Source organism: Leptinotarsa decemlineata, unplaced genomic scaffold, assembly GCF_025532065.1.
Source record: "Leptinotarsa decemlineata unplaced genomic scaffold, Ldec_3_MD MMD2_tig00026314_RagTag_RagTag, whole genome shotgun sequence".
Classification (NCBI taxonomy): Eukaryota; Metazoa; Arthropoda; class Insecta; order Coleoptera; family Chrysomelidae; genus Leptinotarsa; species Leptinotarsa decemlineata.
The window spans coordinates 12,713,301-12,730,859 of record NW_027412684.1 but is presented as its reverse complement, the minus strand read 5'-3'; the positions used below and the strand labels follow the sequence as shown (position 1 = coordinate 12,730,859).

Genomic DNA, 17,559 nt, shown 5'->3' with positions numbered 1-17,559 from the left:
TCGAGGCGGGAATCGAATCCACGATCTTCCAATCGTGAGTCGGGCGCACTACCACCGCGGCCAACTCCACAATTGTGCTCTCATAGACCCCATATGAGGTATGAAATTTCCTTCTGGCGAGTTTGCTCAGTAGATTTATTTCAAATGGTTTTCATGCTTCAAAAAAGGATTGTCCGATACATGTTTTTTTAAAGGAAAAAACAGAAGCACTGCAGGAAAATCCTTAAGGTGATCTAAACAGTGCCGGTGCGAAAGTGGCGATTCTCTTTGTTTTTAAATCGCTGGAGATTAAATCCATTTAGAAAAACGTTCTCAGGAAGTTTATTCCACATAAACGCAGTTTTCCAAATGAAAGATTTCGTAAACAGTATATTGAGTTGAACCTCAAAACGATGAGCAGCCGCAGTCCGTCGGGTATTTCTGATATGTACTGCTTTTGATGGAATCAAATGTTCCAAGTCACTTGAACACTTCCTGTGAAAATATCTATGAAACAGAGGCAAATCTTCAACCTTTCTGTATCAGACTGTCAAGGTTACTAGTGATGTTCTTGTCTCCAATCAGGCGGATGGCTCTTTTCTGGATGGATCCAGCAGCTTCAGGGTATGCTTAGAGGCGGACCTCTATACATGTGAACAATACTCCAAAGAAGGTCTGATCATAGCTCAGCATCAAAAAGTGCTGAGTTTTGTACACTGTTCCATCTCTTTCCAAAGCTTTCGGTATCTTGACGGTAGCTGCCTCATTAAATTTGGAAACTGTATGCTTAATAAAGAAAACATCTTGTGTGCCCCCCTTTCTGCATGCAATATTCGTAGTCACAATAACGATAGTGTCATGACTATTCCCGCGAATTCCTCAGTTAGAGGCTCAATTATATTCAGATCAAACTCTTCAATCATCTGCCAGCTGAAACTAAATAAATAAGAACGCTCAACAGATTTAGAAATGCAGTTGAAATGCTTTATATTGACAGGGCCCATTATACTGTTCAGGAGTATTTGTATGATCATCTTGTTATATTCTCTATTCTACAAACCCACATTTATTAGCTTACCATATTCATTGTATTTGCTCAACTAATTGTATGTTTTTATATGTTCACTTTTTGACAGTTTTATATGTTCTAATTTGGCCAGTAGATTTATTACTAAGTCTTTGTCTATAAGATGCATTCATCCTCTGACAATAAAGTATATTTGATTTGCGTTCTGGTACTTTTTCTGTAAATAAAGAGATATTTATATCAAATTGTTATAAAACATTACGAGGACGAGGCAGTATATTGACAGGTGAAAGCACACGTGCTCAGTACCTCAGAACATGAAAACATGACATATGAAGTATATCATAGAACTCAAAATTTCCATGTCAGTCCAGTGGCAGTACGAGTGTAGACGATACTGTGAAACTTTGTGCTACAAAGCTAGGTGTTCCAAAAAGAAACGTTCACAATATAATGAAAGAGTGCAAGCAGAGGGCTATAAAACCACCAATGGAATCTCCAAGTCGACCAACATTGGATATTTATAAGAAAATAAGGCGCAAGTGGGTTTCCAATGGAAAAATCAATTTTATTAGAACGCAATGGTAGTGTGGCATGGAGGAGAACATATTCAGGAAGTACACGAAAATCTATGAAAGAAAAGTAAAGAAACATGGTTAAATGAAAAACACGGGTATCAATATGCGGCAGGCACATCAGGAAGGGTTTCTACTGGTTTTACTGCATCCCCAGGAGAAGGGCGTTCCTGTTTAATCACACATTTAGGAAGTTTTGAAGGAATTGTTGAAGGTGACCTCTCAACTTTTGTTTCTAAGCCAATTGGAGACTATTATTAAGATATATCTGCAGATGTCTGAAGAATTGCCAGATTTGGACAAGAAGTTGACCATTAGAATGGTTGCATTTGAAAACAAACATTCTAGATAACTCAGTAAAAGAGAACTCTTAGGTTCAGCCGATATATATGAACATAAGTTTAAAAAAAATATATATATATAATCGATGACCTTGTTGTGAATTCCTTATTCAAAAGGCCAACGAGAAGATATTGTCGAAATTATTTTTGTAATTAGGTTGGTACAACTGTCATATATATTCACGCGGAGTTAGTGGGCCATCCGCCATTTTGATTTTTTTACAATAGATGAAAATATTGAACAATGAAATTGTGTTGAATTTTTCATTCCAAAAGAAATTTCGTGTGTCAAAGCATTGAAAACACGTACGTACGTTTAGGTCTGAGAAAGGTAGTCGCTGATATTTCTGTCTCAGTTCGTACCATTTCAAACGATTTTTAGAAATGAAATGCGTTTTCGCTCGACTAGCGCCAAAAGACCTGAATTTTCTGCACAAATCCAATCGTGTAAAGGTCGCTGGTCATAAAACGCATTGTACTCGTAATGGGGAATGTTCCTCAATTTAGGTTATTGCAGCAAATGCAAGTTTGAACAAAATAAAGTTGAGTTTAATTCATAAGATTTTAAAATTCACTTCGAAAAGTATTCAAATTGATGTTTCAAATGTTGGGTTTTAATTTTCAAAGGGATTTGTTTCTAATTCACATATTGGCAACAGCGCCTATATAAAGTTGAAATTAATTAGTACGTACCTAGATATTCTACTTTAAAAAAGGAAAATTATCTTTATAAATCAACAATTAAGGCAAAATATGAGTTATAGTTCAATACCACCTCCACAAGCCACATAAACAACAGTTGTTTTGTTATTTATTTATATAGAGGAAGATAGGTTAGGTGCACAAAATGTCATATGTCACATATGACATTTTGTGCACCTAACGTATCGGAACATAAGTAAACAGAACAGCACGCCTCGGAAATATGTCATCTTTGTTTGTCTCATACAGGTAACAGATTCATTGTCTTCTATTAGCTATAAGCGATGATGCCAAATGGTGAAGTAGGAACGATTCCCTTTAAATGTTGAATGCATTATTTCATTCCTCTTTTTCAATTATTTAAATAATTTTTCAAAGAAAAAGGATGAAATGATAAGTTTAAAATGCGTTGTTTTAGAGCTCTTTTATGAAAACTACTTTATTTTCACAAATTTGATGTGCAAACCAGTCAATCAGCTTTGAAATGACGCCTTTCAATTGACTCGAAAAAGAAAAAAGTTCATCAAAGTGGATCAAAAGTGGATGTGCACCCCGAATTCTAGCTATAAGGTGAGATAGTGAATAAAAAATATCAACTGAGTGTCAAGCGGCGTTTGAAAGAGCAACCTCGTCGAAAAAAATTATCGTCGAAAACTCAACAAACCGTATTGAAGAACCACCGCATTCACCTGATATGGCTCTCGTCATTCTTTTTTCCAAAATTCAAATTACCACTTCTAGGCACCCAATTTTGTCCGATAGATGACATGAAAGAGAATTTGCAGCGAATACTGATATCGATCGATTGTTAAGTGGCATATGTGTATTATTTCGGAAAGGGCCTACTTTCATTAATTTTGGATGAATAATACATATTTTACGATTCATTAACAATTCACGGTACTTTTAGGCATAGTATTACATCAATTGATATACGAAGAATTTTTTCCAAAAAAAAACCATGCCCGTCTGCATTTCAAATAATATATAAAAACAAAAATTTGAACAAATCATCAGAATCGGAGCTGTTTCTGATCACTCCCGAAGAGAATTTGAGTTTTAGAGATAGATCATCGACTCGTACTGTATCGTCTTCTTTTGTTTCAGCGTGATGGGATGATCGGATTGCAAGAGTGCGGACCAGCGCCGCCGCGAGCGCCCCCGTCCGCAACGACGACTCCAATACGAGAGCGCGCCGCATTGGCTGTCGACTATTACAACACTCATGTGCAGCGCGCTTGGGCGAACGCCGGCCTCTCCACCTCCACCAACCGATCCTCGTTCAACGACAGGCACCGCCGAAACGAATCGTCGTCGCGTCGCGCGCACCTCTTGCTGCAGCCCGAGCACCTGAGTCGCAGCAACTCGAGTTTGGAGTTGCTCGAGTATACGAATCAGCTGTCGAATCCCGGCTCGCCGCTGCTGAAGCGCGAATACGGCAGCCACGGCTCCATCGACGTCATTGACAGGTATTGGGGATCAAACTTGTTGCTTTGATGTTTTGTTTTATTGTTTTATTTCAAGCCGCGTGTACTATCCCGTTTGCACTTACTTTATCGCTCTATTGTTTCCCTGGTCAGCTATTTATGTCTTGTCTATACTCCAATACTCTATAGACCATATCGATAAGGGTTGCTGTATGTTTTATTTGCTGCTGTCATTGTACTCAGTTGAAGTATCATCATGAATAATTAACATGACAACTGGCACCAATGACAAATACACAAGGTAGCCAACTCAAAAAAAATGTATGTGCTCCAAATGAAATCCCTATCCGATATGGCCCATTGCTTGTATCTAGTTGATAAATGACATATGACGGATAAAATCATTTTATTTGCACATGTTTTGCCGACTTTTATCTGTGAAGGCAGCAGAACTGAAGTGTGTTTAGGAGGTCCTTAAGCTTAGTAAGTTGTAATTCTTGAAACATGTTGAAACTAGGTGGTTCACAATTGTAGATTATCTTAGAATTACTATTTGAACTATAAGGTTTTCTAACAGTGACTTCCGAACTCTGACTTTGGAAACGGCCAACTTTTTGAAGCTACACCTGTCAAATTAGTTATCATTTATTCGGTCAATTTTGCCAAATCACCGCAAACGGATATAGCATCCAACAACACGTGCAAATAATAAACCTGTTTCGGTCGTGACTTGACCATACACCCAAAATCGTCCTATCGAGAGGACTATTCGCAATGTGGTGGATGAACTTAAGTCCTCTGGTTCTGTAAACGATCGACCGACACCCGTACGTCGAAGACAGGCAAGACCTGTCGAAAACATCGCCGTTATCCGTGAGAGTGTGCAGGAGAATCCCGAGGCAGTCGATTTCGCGTCTCTCACAACTTGGTCTCGCAGACCACAACTTGGCGAGCTTTACGTCGTGACTTGAGCCTGCACCCGTACAAAATTCAACCAACCCAGGAACTGAAGGTAAACGACATTAGAGAACGACGTGTCTATGGTCCTTTACCTAATTTTTATCGAAAGTCATCTTCAGCGATGAGGCATATTTCGGGATGAATGGGTATGTGAACAAAGTTGTCGAATTTCGGACGATACCCAATCACATGAGATCCAAGAGCGTCCAATGCATCCCCAAAAAGTACGTGTTTTGTGTGGATTTTGGGCTGGCGGCGTCATCGGTCCATATTTCTTTGAGAACGACGTTGATCAGGCCAGCCCTGTAGGGAGGGTGAGTATAGACCCACAGCACTTAGGCCACATGTGACCCATTGTACATCCTCCCGAGAAGTTATCCTCCTAGGTCATCGTCCATCCTGTTCTTTCCAGGAAGGTGGACAGATTACTAGGAGACATCTTCTTTATATTGGTAGATGTAGGCCAAGACTCGCCGAACACACACTCTCTTTGGCAGCCTAGAGATGTCTCACGGTGGCCTCCGCGAAGGTTTTGGAAGGTGCTGCGATATTACTGTCGTTGTGCGGCTTCTTCAACCTTCTTGGGGTGCCCTCCGTGGAGGTACACAAGTGAGGGAGCTTTCCTGCAGTGGCAGCCGGTTCCTTGCCTTTATTCAAGGCGGAGTTCTTGGCACCCGCCGCAGGAAGTGCCTTTGCTATTGGAGGTGGAATGGAGGTGGAGGAGGGTGCGCTTATAGTTGCTGCCACTCCTGCCTCTTTCGCTCTCTTTCTCCTTTTGGCCTCGGCGCCGCCAATACGCTTACGCCTTGGCCTTTGCATTAGACTCCGTAGGCCAGACCTCAAGTTTCCCATATATTAAGAGGGTTGTGGTTTTTCCTCCTCTGATGTTGCAAACCTTATCCTTGACAGACCTTCGCAATCGCATAGTATGTGTACGGAGGTTTCCTCATCCTCTTGACAAAGCCTGCATAGGGCTGTGTCTGCCAGTCCGATGTTGATCATGTGTTTGTTGAGTCTACAGTGTCCCGTCACAGAACTCTAGTTGATCGCCTATTCAGACTTAGTAGGTACTCCGTGAATTTTGGCGTTGACTCTTTAATTAACTCTTTGGCCTTTGCATTACATCACGAGGTGATTTGCTATGTCCAGCCTCATTCCAAGCATTAGATTGATGTGGACATTTCTGTTCATCCCCAGCCACCGCCTTAAATTGAGGTGAGCACTTCTGTCCAGCCTCGGGATTGGTTTTTGTTTTGTTGTTTCTGTGTTTGTGTTTGTTTCATTCATGTGTGTTCCCACGAGTAGCAAGGGAAGAGTTGGTCATCTCTGGCAGAGCCCCGCATTACCAGAGGTAGGCTGATTACAATGAGGTTTCGCCCAGTTAACCAAGGAGATCGTTCGGCACGATTCCTTACACCTTGGCTTGGGTAGGCTGCTCTACGGTGGCATGTTTTGCAAAGGCTTTTGGGGAGTTTCGGTTCCCCTCACCTTACTTATTTCTGCCACTGACCAGGAGTCCGGCAAACCCGTCCGTAAAGCCACGTTGGCTTCCCGGACAGGGCCTCCAGTCCCCTGGCCGTTCCCGTATCCTCCACCTGGGGACGCCCCCGATAGGTAGCCCAACCTACGGAAAGGTTGATGATTGCCAACTTTTTTTGGCATGAATTGGATGATCTGGACACCAACGACATGTGATTCCAACAGGACGGCGCTACGTGCCACACAGCTCATGCTTCAGTGGATATTCTGAACGAGCGATTTGAGGGCATGGTCATCTCACGTGGAGGTTATGTGAACTGGCCACCGAGATCGTGCAATTTGACCCCGTTAGACTTTTTTGTGAGGTTTTCTCAAGTCGCAGGTGTATGCGAATAAGCCACAAACCACAGCCATCATGGAAAATTGGACGTTTCGGATGCGCTCCACCCAGAGAAGCCGTGGCGGCTGCCAACGCCGGTATGGCCAAAAAAATGTTCCCTCTAATGACGTCATAAAATTCCCCTTACCTCTGGTTTCCATTCGGTCGGCACTATTTTGTAATCCTCTGTAAACCAACTTTGATGCATTCACACGCACACATCTATTTTAAACTATGTTTAGTTATTACTCCGTAGAAAAATATACTGTTAATAAAATTGTGTTTTCATCCTCCCCTCAGATATATCACATACCATTTGATTCAATTACAGGTCGCTTGGCATATCGCAGAATGCATTCTTCAAGATGCTGCAGGACTACAAGCCAGCCGGGCTCGTAGGCACGGATCAGCGCTCGCCGGGCCCCTCGGAGTATCTGCGCGGCAAGCTCGAAGGCAATTCCGACGAGGCAAACCTCCCGCAGAGTCCAAAGCACCGCAACAAGCTCAAGAAGCACTTTTGGAACAACGCGCAGGCGCCCGCCGGCAACTCGAAAACTTATCGGCAGATCATGGACGACACTGCCGTAGGTAGCTCCACGCAGTCGGTGTGCCTCTCCGCGGAGACGGAAGAAATCGCCCGGAGACGGGCATTCGCTCACTTCGACTGCCAATCGCTGATGACGAACCTGAACTACTCGGTGCGCCTGAGGAGGAACTTGCTCGCGAAACGTAGGAACACCGCCACCGGAGCCTCGGCGGCTTCGATGCTGATTAGGTCGTCTACGCCCGACGGCGACAACGACGAGGATTGCGGGGACGGGCAGAGTAATGGCCTCGTCGAAAGTTGTCCGTTCTTTAGGAACGAGATTGGCGGTGAAGAGGAGAGGATCGTGAGTTTGTCCAGATTGCAAAACGGACACAATAGGAAGCCGCTCCACAGGCCACCGTTGGCGTACGGCGTGGCGGTTTTGGAGTTTCCGCCCGGGGAAACGCACTGGAGACATTCTACTTGTCCGTACCAGCGGTTCCCGAGACCTATCGAGAACGTCGACCAAGGGGCTCTCTATTATAGAAATTATTTTGTCGGTCAAGGTGAGTTTTGGATATTTTTCATCTATTGCTTCATTATCACCAATATATGTTTCGACATTAAACTTCTTGACAAAAGTGACCACATGTTGGGCGCCGAACTCCTACCAAAAGTAATGGTGGATAAAAATTTATTAAAAAGGTAATTCTGATTTAAAACAACAATGAATATTCCTTACATTTGTGTAGTTCTTTCACTAAACCACTTAAAAATAATAATAACTTATTATATCAGGAATTTATCACCTCTGTATGTAGATGTCACATATCCAAAAATGAACATTTTTACTGATTTTTCTGTTCCCTTTTTGTTGTCCAGCATTTCAATAGAAAAGATTCCAGTTGTAACTAGTATCTAACCCATTTCTCTGCTCCCCACTCGGGTTATTGTTTTCACTTTTCCAGGATTTTCACGTACACCATCTACAACTTGCATAAGGATAATAACAACAATAATAATAATGATAATAATCTTCATTTAGCAGCAAGCAAATACTCATACAATCAGTAGAAATATATACATAAAAAAAGAGGTTGATAGGTATGCATCTACAAATATTATAAATGATTCATATACCATAATTTTACAATCCGTGAAAGTTGATAATACAAGAGAAATGTAAAATGCTTTTTTTGGTGCATTCTGAGATATGGTTTTCATAACGTAGTGAATTCTCCACTACATCACACAACCTGGCAGGATTATCATTCATTTGGATGATGCTATTATCCAGGTAGGAGAGTTTTCTATTTTCAACTTCAAAACTATGAAAATCATACATTTTTAAGAGGTATCAAATAACCTCCTAAAGACTGCTTATTATATATCATTTCTTTAGATGCAACTCTGATTATTTTACTTGTTACTTTTAGTATGAAGTTTCTCGAAAGATTTTTTTTCATTTTCTCGTTATTCATTCCTATCAAAGTTTTGAATTTTCGGAAAACGATTATGTTAATTCAGTGAATTTGTATTTCATGAAATGATTAGGCTTAACATGTCCTTCATTTTCAGAACATCAAAATTGGTTTGGAATGGACGATCAACTGGGGCCTATAGCTATTTCTATAAAAAGAGAAAAAGTTACGCACCCTGAAAATCAAATGACTACTACTCTTATGCAGTATCAGTATAGGTAAGTTTTTCTGATAAAACAATTGATTGTGGAGTAATTAGAAATACTGCAGACCTAGACATTCATGGAATAACTACCCACTTAACAGTTATTTGAAGAAATTTCACTCCAGATGGTGATTAATTAACTCCTAAGTTATTGAAAAAATTAGCAAATAAGACATAATTGCTTTTAGCAATTCATTGGGTTAATTTTCTGAAACCTTGAACTCAATTACTTTCTTACGTCTTTGATAAACAGCAGTTGACTTTAATAGTTTATAGAAAAATCACTAATTTCTGTTTCTTGAAAATACTATTTCAAATAATTCATAATAAATCTCTGATTTGACCTGATTTAAACTGTCTCAATGAACATAAACAGATGGTTGATTGTCCTGTTCAGTTAATAGTATATTAAATGCTGATTCAGACTAATTCCATAAAACTCATAATAATGATGATAATGTTAGTAGTATTAATAATAATAATATTTATCAGTCTTTAGAAACACAGTTTTTGGACACATTAATACAATTTTCCAATTTTACAAAAATCATGCGACAAGGAGAAAAAATCGAGGGTTGCAGCAATCCCCTCTCTTTCCGTAGTCCAGGGGGTGATTTGAAAAAGTACGGCTTCGGTTCCAAAACATTATCTAGCACTCAAAAGTACTATTAAAAGTAATGCCGTCAAAAAATGATTGTTCCTTTGAATGTATATCAATAATCATCTTAATTTCATCGTATCCTTGATTTATAGAGCTGTAAAGTCATTTGATCCTGTACAGGAACTTTTTTTTAACATGATATTTGCCTTTCAAAAGAAACCATTCTAAAAGAAATTATAGAGAAATGCAAAAACTGAAATTTTGCAAATTATTGTAAAAGTTTAAATATCATAGATTAATGAAATATAGCAGTTTTCTACATTTTATCCCTTGTTTTGAATAGTATTAACATAGATAAATTAGAAAAAAATTATGCCGTACATTTTTATGCAGACCATATCTTTTAGGCTGATGAAAGTGACGCTACAATTTTAAGGGTACTTTATGGCCATCTGATACAGTACGGTATTAACATATTTTTGAAGAGAACAATTGATAATACGATAAAATCACTATGACGTCTAACTGAACTGAAACGGTGTGTATACATTGTCCAAGAATTGAATCTGTCAATCCCAGTATCAACAGTTTTATATACTTTTTGGTTTAATATATACTTCAAACATTATTGATACATATTATCTATGCATAAAATACTTTCAAAATAAATGTATTTCATGTTGTGTCAAATCACCCCCTGGACTACGGAAAGAGAGGGGATTGCAACCCTCGATTTTTTCCCCTTGTTGCATGATTTTTGTACGGCGTTGCAGAATAATGGATTAGAAGCAGTATTGAAATAGTATGACACAGATGCCGTACAAAATCAAATGACCAAATTTACCCCGGTAATTGTCGGAAAATAGAAAAAAATTCCGACTTTGTGGCGCACCATTTTTTTACGGCACTGCGCGTAAAAAATATGTGACCAAAATGTACTTCTACCTGTACTTTCGAATTCTCACCTGCACTCAGTTGGACAGCTTACAAGTGACGGCATAGTGCTGAATCTTATTATTTTATGCTCTTATATCGTTCTAGATAGGTCCCCTGGTGGTTCAAATGACCCATAACTTTTTCAACATGGGCCTGTAGTCTATTAATCTGTTTCAACAGTTTCAAGCAGTGTTCATTTTTTTCAAGCTTTTATTTATCTTGCTTTGTGTGTATATGTCAATTAGGGTCAAATATTGTAATTGAATTTTGAAGAACCTAAGTCTCTTGATAATTCAGTAAGAATTTTCTCTGACCCATTAGTGGGTAAATGTAACTTCCACCAGTAAGCATATTTTTTCAAAAATGTCTTGTCATTCAAGAAAATACTGTTAGACCAATAACATTAATCTAATCTTTTTCTGTTCAATGTTTGCAAGAATTTGGGTTTGTAAGGCTTTATCTTGTGGTAAATGAAGCATCTTCGGATTTGATTTGATTGAGACGACAAGTCTCGTAGGGTCATATAGGATATTCTCGCTTTGCCGCCAATATAGCGTTATCTTCAGGATTTCGATGAATTCAATGAGGTTGACCGTTTCTAGAGATTTCAACAACAATATCAGTTTCAATGAAAACGGCATTTAATGCGGTTGTTGATTTCTGTGCACTTCGACAATCTCACCAAACAACTGAAAAGTTTTGATTTTTCCTCTCAAAGCTGATTGCATTTCCTTTCTGAAACAATAACAAAAATTTACGTAGCATCCTCACTGAGTTTGTTCTCGACAGAGAAAAGTGTCAAATTGTTTATACTCTCCATGACACATAATCAAGTTAGAAAATAAATTTGAAATTATTTGGTGCATAGACTAAACTAGTGAAAAAACTCAAAATGTGAATTTTGATATAAAACTTGGTATATGAAGTAACAAAAATATTCTGAAGAATTTTTTCTTATGATATCTTTCATTATCGACCCCGTTTAAAATTTCGCAGAAGGCCGTGTTTCATGGTCAGACTTCTGATTGGCCATGTGAACCAAAATTCGAATCAGTATTCCTTCAAATAGCGAAGGTGTTTTCATCTTAAATATGATACACTGCATACTAGTCTTCTGCTTCATCTCTAGGTTAGTAATACGAACTTCCGAACTCCAAACCCTCCGCGGAGCCGTCCTTGAAGATGCTATACCAAACATCAAAACGTCCAATAATCCAAAAACATTAAATACCAAAGAAGTACTCGAATACGTTGCGCCGGAAATCCAGTTGAGCTGCCTCAAACTTGGTGTCCACAATCAGCAGGTTATCGATCAGATCCTCAAGCTCGACGAGCAAGGTTTGACGAATCACTACAAAGTAGGAATAATGTATTGCAAGGCGGGGCAGAATACGGAAGAAGAAATGTACAATAACGAAGAAGCGGGTCCGGCTTTCTTAGAGTTCCTTGAGACGATAGGAAAGACGGTTAGATTGAACGGGTTCGACAAGTATAAAGCAGGATTGGATAATAAAAGTAAGTACCAAAAATATCTATCTTTTTATCTCCACATAAGCTACATATATTTATATGAATGCATATATCAAAGAGAGCATATATCGAGGTTGTTCATTTATTTAGAGGGAAATTAAACCATCATTTTTATAGAAAAATTACACAATAGATACAAATTCAACATAACCTAACTATTTTGTAAATGCCAAGTAGGTACTAAGCGTGAGAAATTTAGAGACAATTGAGTAGCGCTAGTGTCACTTGAGGAATCAATCAGCAATCACACAATAATTCTTAGAAAATTTATTAGTGCTCATACTGCACTGAGGACAAATTATGGAGAATGAATACTCATTTCTCTGCATGAAAAGGTAGCAAGCGGTTTTGCTTGTCTACGTAAATAATGCCAGCTTCAGATTTTTTTTTCTCTGTACACACTGCTGCAAGGTGCTGTAATATAGATGCACTGCATTTTTTTTATTGTGAATTTATTTATTGAATTAGGATTCCCTAATACACAGGTTACCTAACTTAAAATATAATATAATCAACAAAATTTATATAAATATTACAACTTTATATACATACATAATTTGAACTGAACAAAAAGGAATTTTTCAATTTCCATCATGGATATATTTTAACAATTCGCTCTTGAAAATCTTTAATGATAAAGTAGATTTAATTGAATCAGGTAAATCATTGAATTGGACAAAACCTTTAAAAAATAAACTGCTCATACTTTTTCTTGTATTTGTTCTATTTATATGAATGTGATTGTTGTGCCTAGTAGAATGGTGATGAATGTCCTTATTGAAAGTTATTAATGATAGCAAGTATGGTGGGGTCATTTTATTTAATATTTTATGAATGAAAACCATGGAACAATAGAATAATCTTTTGGATACTGAGAGCCATTGTAGAGCAGATAGCATGGTAGAAATTGGTGTATACCTATTACATTTTGAAATTATTCTCATTCCTCGATTTTGTAGTTTTTGTATTTGTTGCACTTTGTTCAAATTAAAAGAGAATAAAATAGATGCACAGTATTCAAAATGTGGTTGGATTATTGATTTATATACCATAATTTTTGTATCTGTTAATAAGTTATTGGTGATTCTTGAGAAAAAATATAATTTTTTTGCAATCTTTTTTTCAATATATTTGAAGTGGTCGTCGAATGATAAGCAATTATCAAGTTAGAAATCCCAAATACTTCACTGATGTTACTATTTCTATACGTTCATCTTCAATTTTTATATTCATGTTGTTTTAATTTATTTGATTATATTTGAATTTAGTAGTAATTATCATTGCTTTTGTTTTTTTAACGTGAAGTTTCATTTTATTGGTTTTCAAATATTTTTCTATATCCTCTAGAACTTTATTCATTCTGCAACAGTTTTTTCTAAATTAACTCAGTACAATTAATACAATAAGTCAATGAATGAAACAATTGTTAACTTGGCTCATCAACGAAAATATGCGAATTGGACAACCCTATCGTTCGCGCGTCGCCAACGCAGGTGTGTTTCTTTCGATGCACCAAATGGGCAACATTCCACCGAATATTTGGCGGCCGAATATTCGGCCATCAGGCTGCAAGATTGGCAGAATATCTGGTATTCGGTATCCGGCTAAACTGTTATCCGTTTTACTCTAGTTGAAATATCTATAATTAGTGGTCTGGTTTGCTAATTCAAACAAAGGAAGATTCTGAGTTGCTCTCACTGGATTTCTCAATAACGAAGTAGAACAGTTTAGATCACCTGTCAAGATTTTTTGTAGAAATAATAGATATTACGAAGTCCCACCTTCCTCTAGAATGACTGAATTCAAAATAGTTGAGATTGTATTATATTCTTAAATACCCCTCACAAATCCAATGTGTATGCACAGATATGTAAATTCTGAACCAATTTCAGTTTAATAATAATAATAATCTTTATTTCAAAAATATGCAGACTATTACAGCTTGTACACAGACAACATAGAATGAAATAATGTCAACAAAAAAAAAGAAAAAGACTACATATTCTCATAAATATATACATTTCTATAATTCGGTTTGGTCTAAATAGTCACTAACACTATATGGTTCTAAATCTATAAAATATTTTTTAATTTCCTTCTTAGATTTCTTTATTCTCCTCAAATCTTTGATTCGATTAGGCAATTTATTGTACAGCTTCATTGACATGTAATGAGGAGTTTTTTCTGTTATGGATAATCTATGTATAGGGAGCACCAAATCATTTTTTCTTGTTCCATCGGAATGTTGATTAATATTGTTAAAGTACAGATGCCTATTTACAATACAAAAATTAAGCATTCATAAATATAAAGAGCATATATCGTCATTATCCCATTATTCTCGAAGACATATCTGCACAATTTCTTATGCTTCAAATTACTCATCATTCTGATTGCTCTTTTCTAAATTACAAATATTTTATTTATATTACTATTGCTTCCCCAAAATATGATTCCATATGTAGATACAGACTTAAAATTGGAAAAATATAAAAATTTTACTGATTCTTCATTGAGATATTTGTGAACCACCCTTAGTCCATATGAAATTTTGCTTAATTTGTTAGCAGTATAATCAATCTGTTTGTTCCATTTCAAGAATTCATCAATATGAAGTCCTAGAAATTTGGTATCTTCTGGATATTTTATAGTAATGTTTTCAATATTCAAATTTTGAGGTCGTTCTATCTGTAATTTATTAGTTCTAAACAGTATAAGATTAGTTTCAGATTAACATGTATGGAATAGTGAGGGGACCATACAGTTGCTCATTTTAGAATCGATCTAACCTAAGCAAAACATACTGTTTTCAAAGAGTTTATATTCAGGTCAATAGAATTTCTACTAATAAAACCCAGTAGAAATTATTAATTATACAACTCATGAGATTTAAAGGTCAGAGATTTTCCAAAGACAGCACCCAGGTCACGAGTCTCATCGATGCTACTTATTTAATGATTGTTCAAAAAATAACTGAACTCGTTAGCTACGTTCTGTCTAGAGAAAACCATGCAATGACATTTTTTCATGTTTGAAGCCATTTCATTATTATTACACCAGCGCCACAATGCATCAAGATCTATATAATTTTTTCTGCAGTCATCAGAATTAAGTATTTCCTTGTAAAGTTTAAGATAATCCACAAATGAAATAAAACTATAGTATTTTATTACGTTAAACAAGTCAGTAAAGTACAAATTGTATGATGATGGTGATGATCTATTTAACCGTTTGTTTCAGGCGACTCAACTGGTCTGTATTCTGTGTACGCGCAATATCAAGACTGCGAAATAATGTTTCACGTGTCGACGATGCTGCCCTTCACTCCGAACAACCGCCAGCAGCTTCTCAGGAAGCGCCACATCGGCAACGACATCGTGACGATCGTCTTCCAAGAGCCCGGTGCTTTGCCCTTCACTCCGAAGGGCATCCGATCCCAGTTCCAGCACGTCTTTGTCGTCGTCAACGCCATGAACCCGTGCACGGAGAACACCCACTACAAAGTAGCCGTCAGCCGATCCAAAGACGTTGAAGCGTTTGGCCCTCCGATCAAAGAGGGGGGCATCTTTCCCAAAGGCAAAGTATTCGCTGAGTTCCTACTCGCGAAGCTTGTGAACGCTGAAAACGCTGCTCACCGTTCGGAAAAGTTCGTCACGATGGCCACCCGCACCAGGCAGGAGTACCTCAAAGATCTAGTGATGAACTGTTCGACGTCGACGATTATCGATACCGGACAGAAATTTTGTGAGTGTAATGATGTATTCATAGGTATTAACGATATTAACAGCGATCGTTTTTCGTTCCGGTGTCGGGAACACGTTAGTAGGATTCTTCAGGGCAGTCGAGGTTTGGTAACACCACTATTCATCTCGTTATTATATTTTTCTGGCTTTGGATTGTCGACTAACTCATGTACAATAGCCTATTTTTCTCTTGAAAAAAAAAGAAGTGTGTCTCAAGAAGGTTTGATAATATGGTTATAATAATATGCTTCTGTGGACTGTAATCATAGGTTTTGGTTTATCATAAATATGAATTGAAATGACAATCCTCCGAAGAACCAAGTCAGGTTGTATACTTGTCCTTTACAGGCCTTGATCAGCCCACCATAAGCATGCACCTCATTATCATAGAGATGACACCCAAAATTATTTAAAAAAATAGTCCAGTTAGGTGGAACTACATATCAATGAAAATGATGAATATTTATAAGGCAGAACAGATGCTGATGATCAACTTAACCTCAAATTATTGTGTGAAAAGTTTTATAAACACTTAACTAATATATCATCAAATTATTTGAGGAAGTGACGCGAAAGATATCACTGTTTGTCTCTCCTATATATCAGCTACTAACTTTTTTTTTAAATATTTTGGCATTCAAAAGACCATTAGGGAAGGAAATTTGGTATGAACTTCATTATAGGACCTGTTTGAATTGATGACTTCTACTAAATTATTTAATATTATCGTTCCTATGACTGTAATCGTAATGAAAACAGAAATATAGCTTTTTTTGACCAAGGAACTCCATGATTTGAGTTGGGGCCAAAGTATAACGAAAACTAAGATTGTTAGATATTGAATTTTGACTTAATCGTAGGGCGTTAATTTTCTGAAAAGTACTACATAATAGAAGAAAATACAGTGCACAACAAAGAAAACGTCAAAATAGACGTGACTAGCAACAGTAACTATTCCAAATCTTTGGAAAATATCTACCTGTCTGCTTGTAATAAGTAATAATCCTAATAGCCCTCTTCTGAAGGATCAAAACCTTTACTGAATGATTTTCAGTACCTCAATATGAAATTCCATATCTGAGGTAACAGTGTATAGCTGGATAGTACAGATTCAACAGAACTTCCTTATCACAGTGACTTGCCTTGAACGTCGACTGACTTTCAATATGTGGAGTTCACGTTAATGTATAATCTAAAATGTCCCAAGCATTTTATTAGAACAGGATTCAGCATACAATTCTGAGTATTCTCACAAACACAGAAATTCTCTTGCACGTTACCCAAAGTAATGACACCTACTTTGCCTTTGAAGGTAAATTATTTTTCGTTGTCCATGTTACCTCTTGTTCATGGAGAATTTGTGAACCTTTTGTAACAATAAAATTGGTATTGCCTGAGTAGACCACCAAATGAAAATAGGTGACAATTTCTGTTAAAGTGAGTCGACGATTCTCCATAACAATTTTCTTCACTTTCTCCACATTTTCATTGGTTGTTGATGTTCTGGGGGGTCCAGGATGAGCGTCGTCATTCACATCTTCTCGACCCTCTGTGAAATGTTTGTACCACTTGTAAACATTTTTCTGACTCAGAGTACAATCACCGTTTGCCACTGTCAACAGTTCAAGTATTTTAGGGCATCTACTTCCGTTTTTTCACAATGCAAAT

General features: G+C 37.5%; 1 protein-coding gene across 9 annotated transcripts in view; it reads left to right on the top strand.

The window, feature by feature from the left end:
- Positions 1-17,559, top strand: part of LOC111503095 (signal-induced proliferation-associated 1-like protein 2) — a 62,254-nt gene that overhangs the window by 17,944 nt on the left and 26,751 nt on the right. For 5 of the 9 annotated variants that reach the window (XM_074181501.1, XM_074181502.1, XM_074181499.1 and 2 more), the window contains 5 exons: positions 3,732-4,093; positions 7,201-7,961; positions 8,974-9,094; positions 11,748-12,133; positions 15,389-15,916. In XM_074181501.1, coding sequence (XP_074037602.1) covers positions 3,741-4,093; positions 7,201-7,961; positions 8,974-9,094; positions 11,748-12,133; positions 15,389-15,916 — 2,149 coding nt within the window. In that variant the 5' untranslated portion in view covers positions 3,732-3,740. Of the gene's footprint in view, positions 1-3,731; positions 4,094-4,469; positions 4,535-7,200; positions 7,962-8,973; positions 9,095-11,747; positions 12,134-15,388; positions 15,917-17,559 lie in introns of those variants that run through there. The other 4 variants (XM_074181503.1, XM_074181504.1, XM_074181506.1 and 1 more) reach the window with 3 other exon arrangements.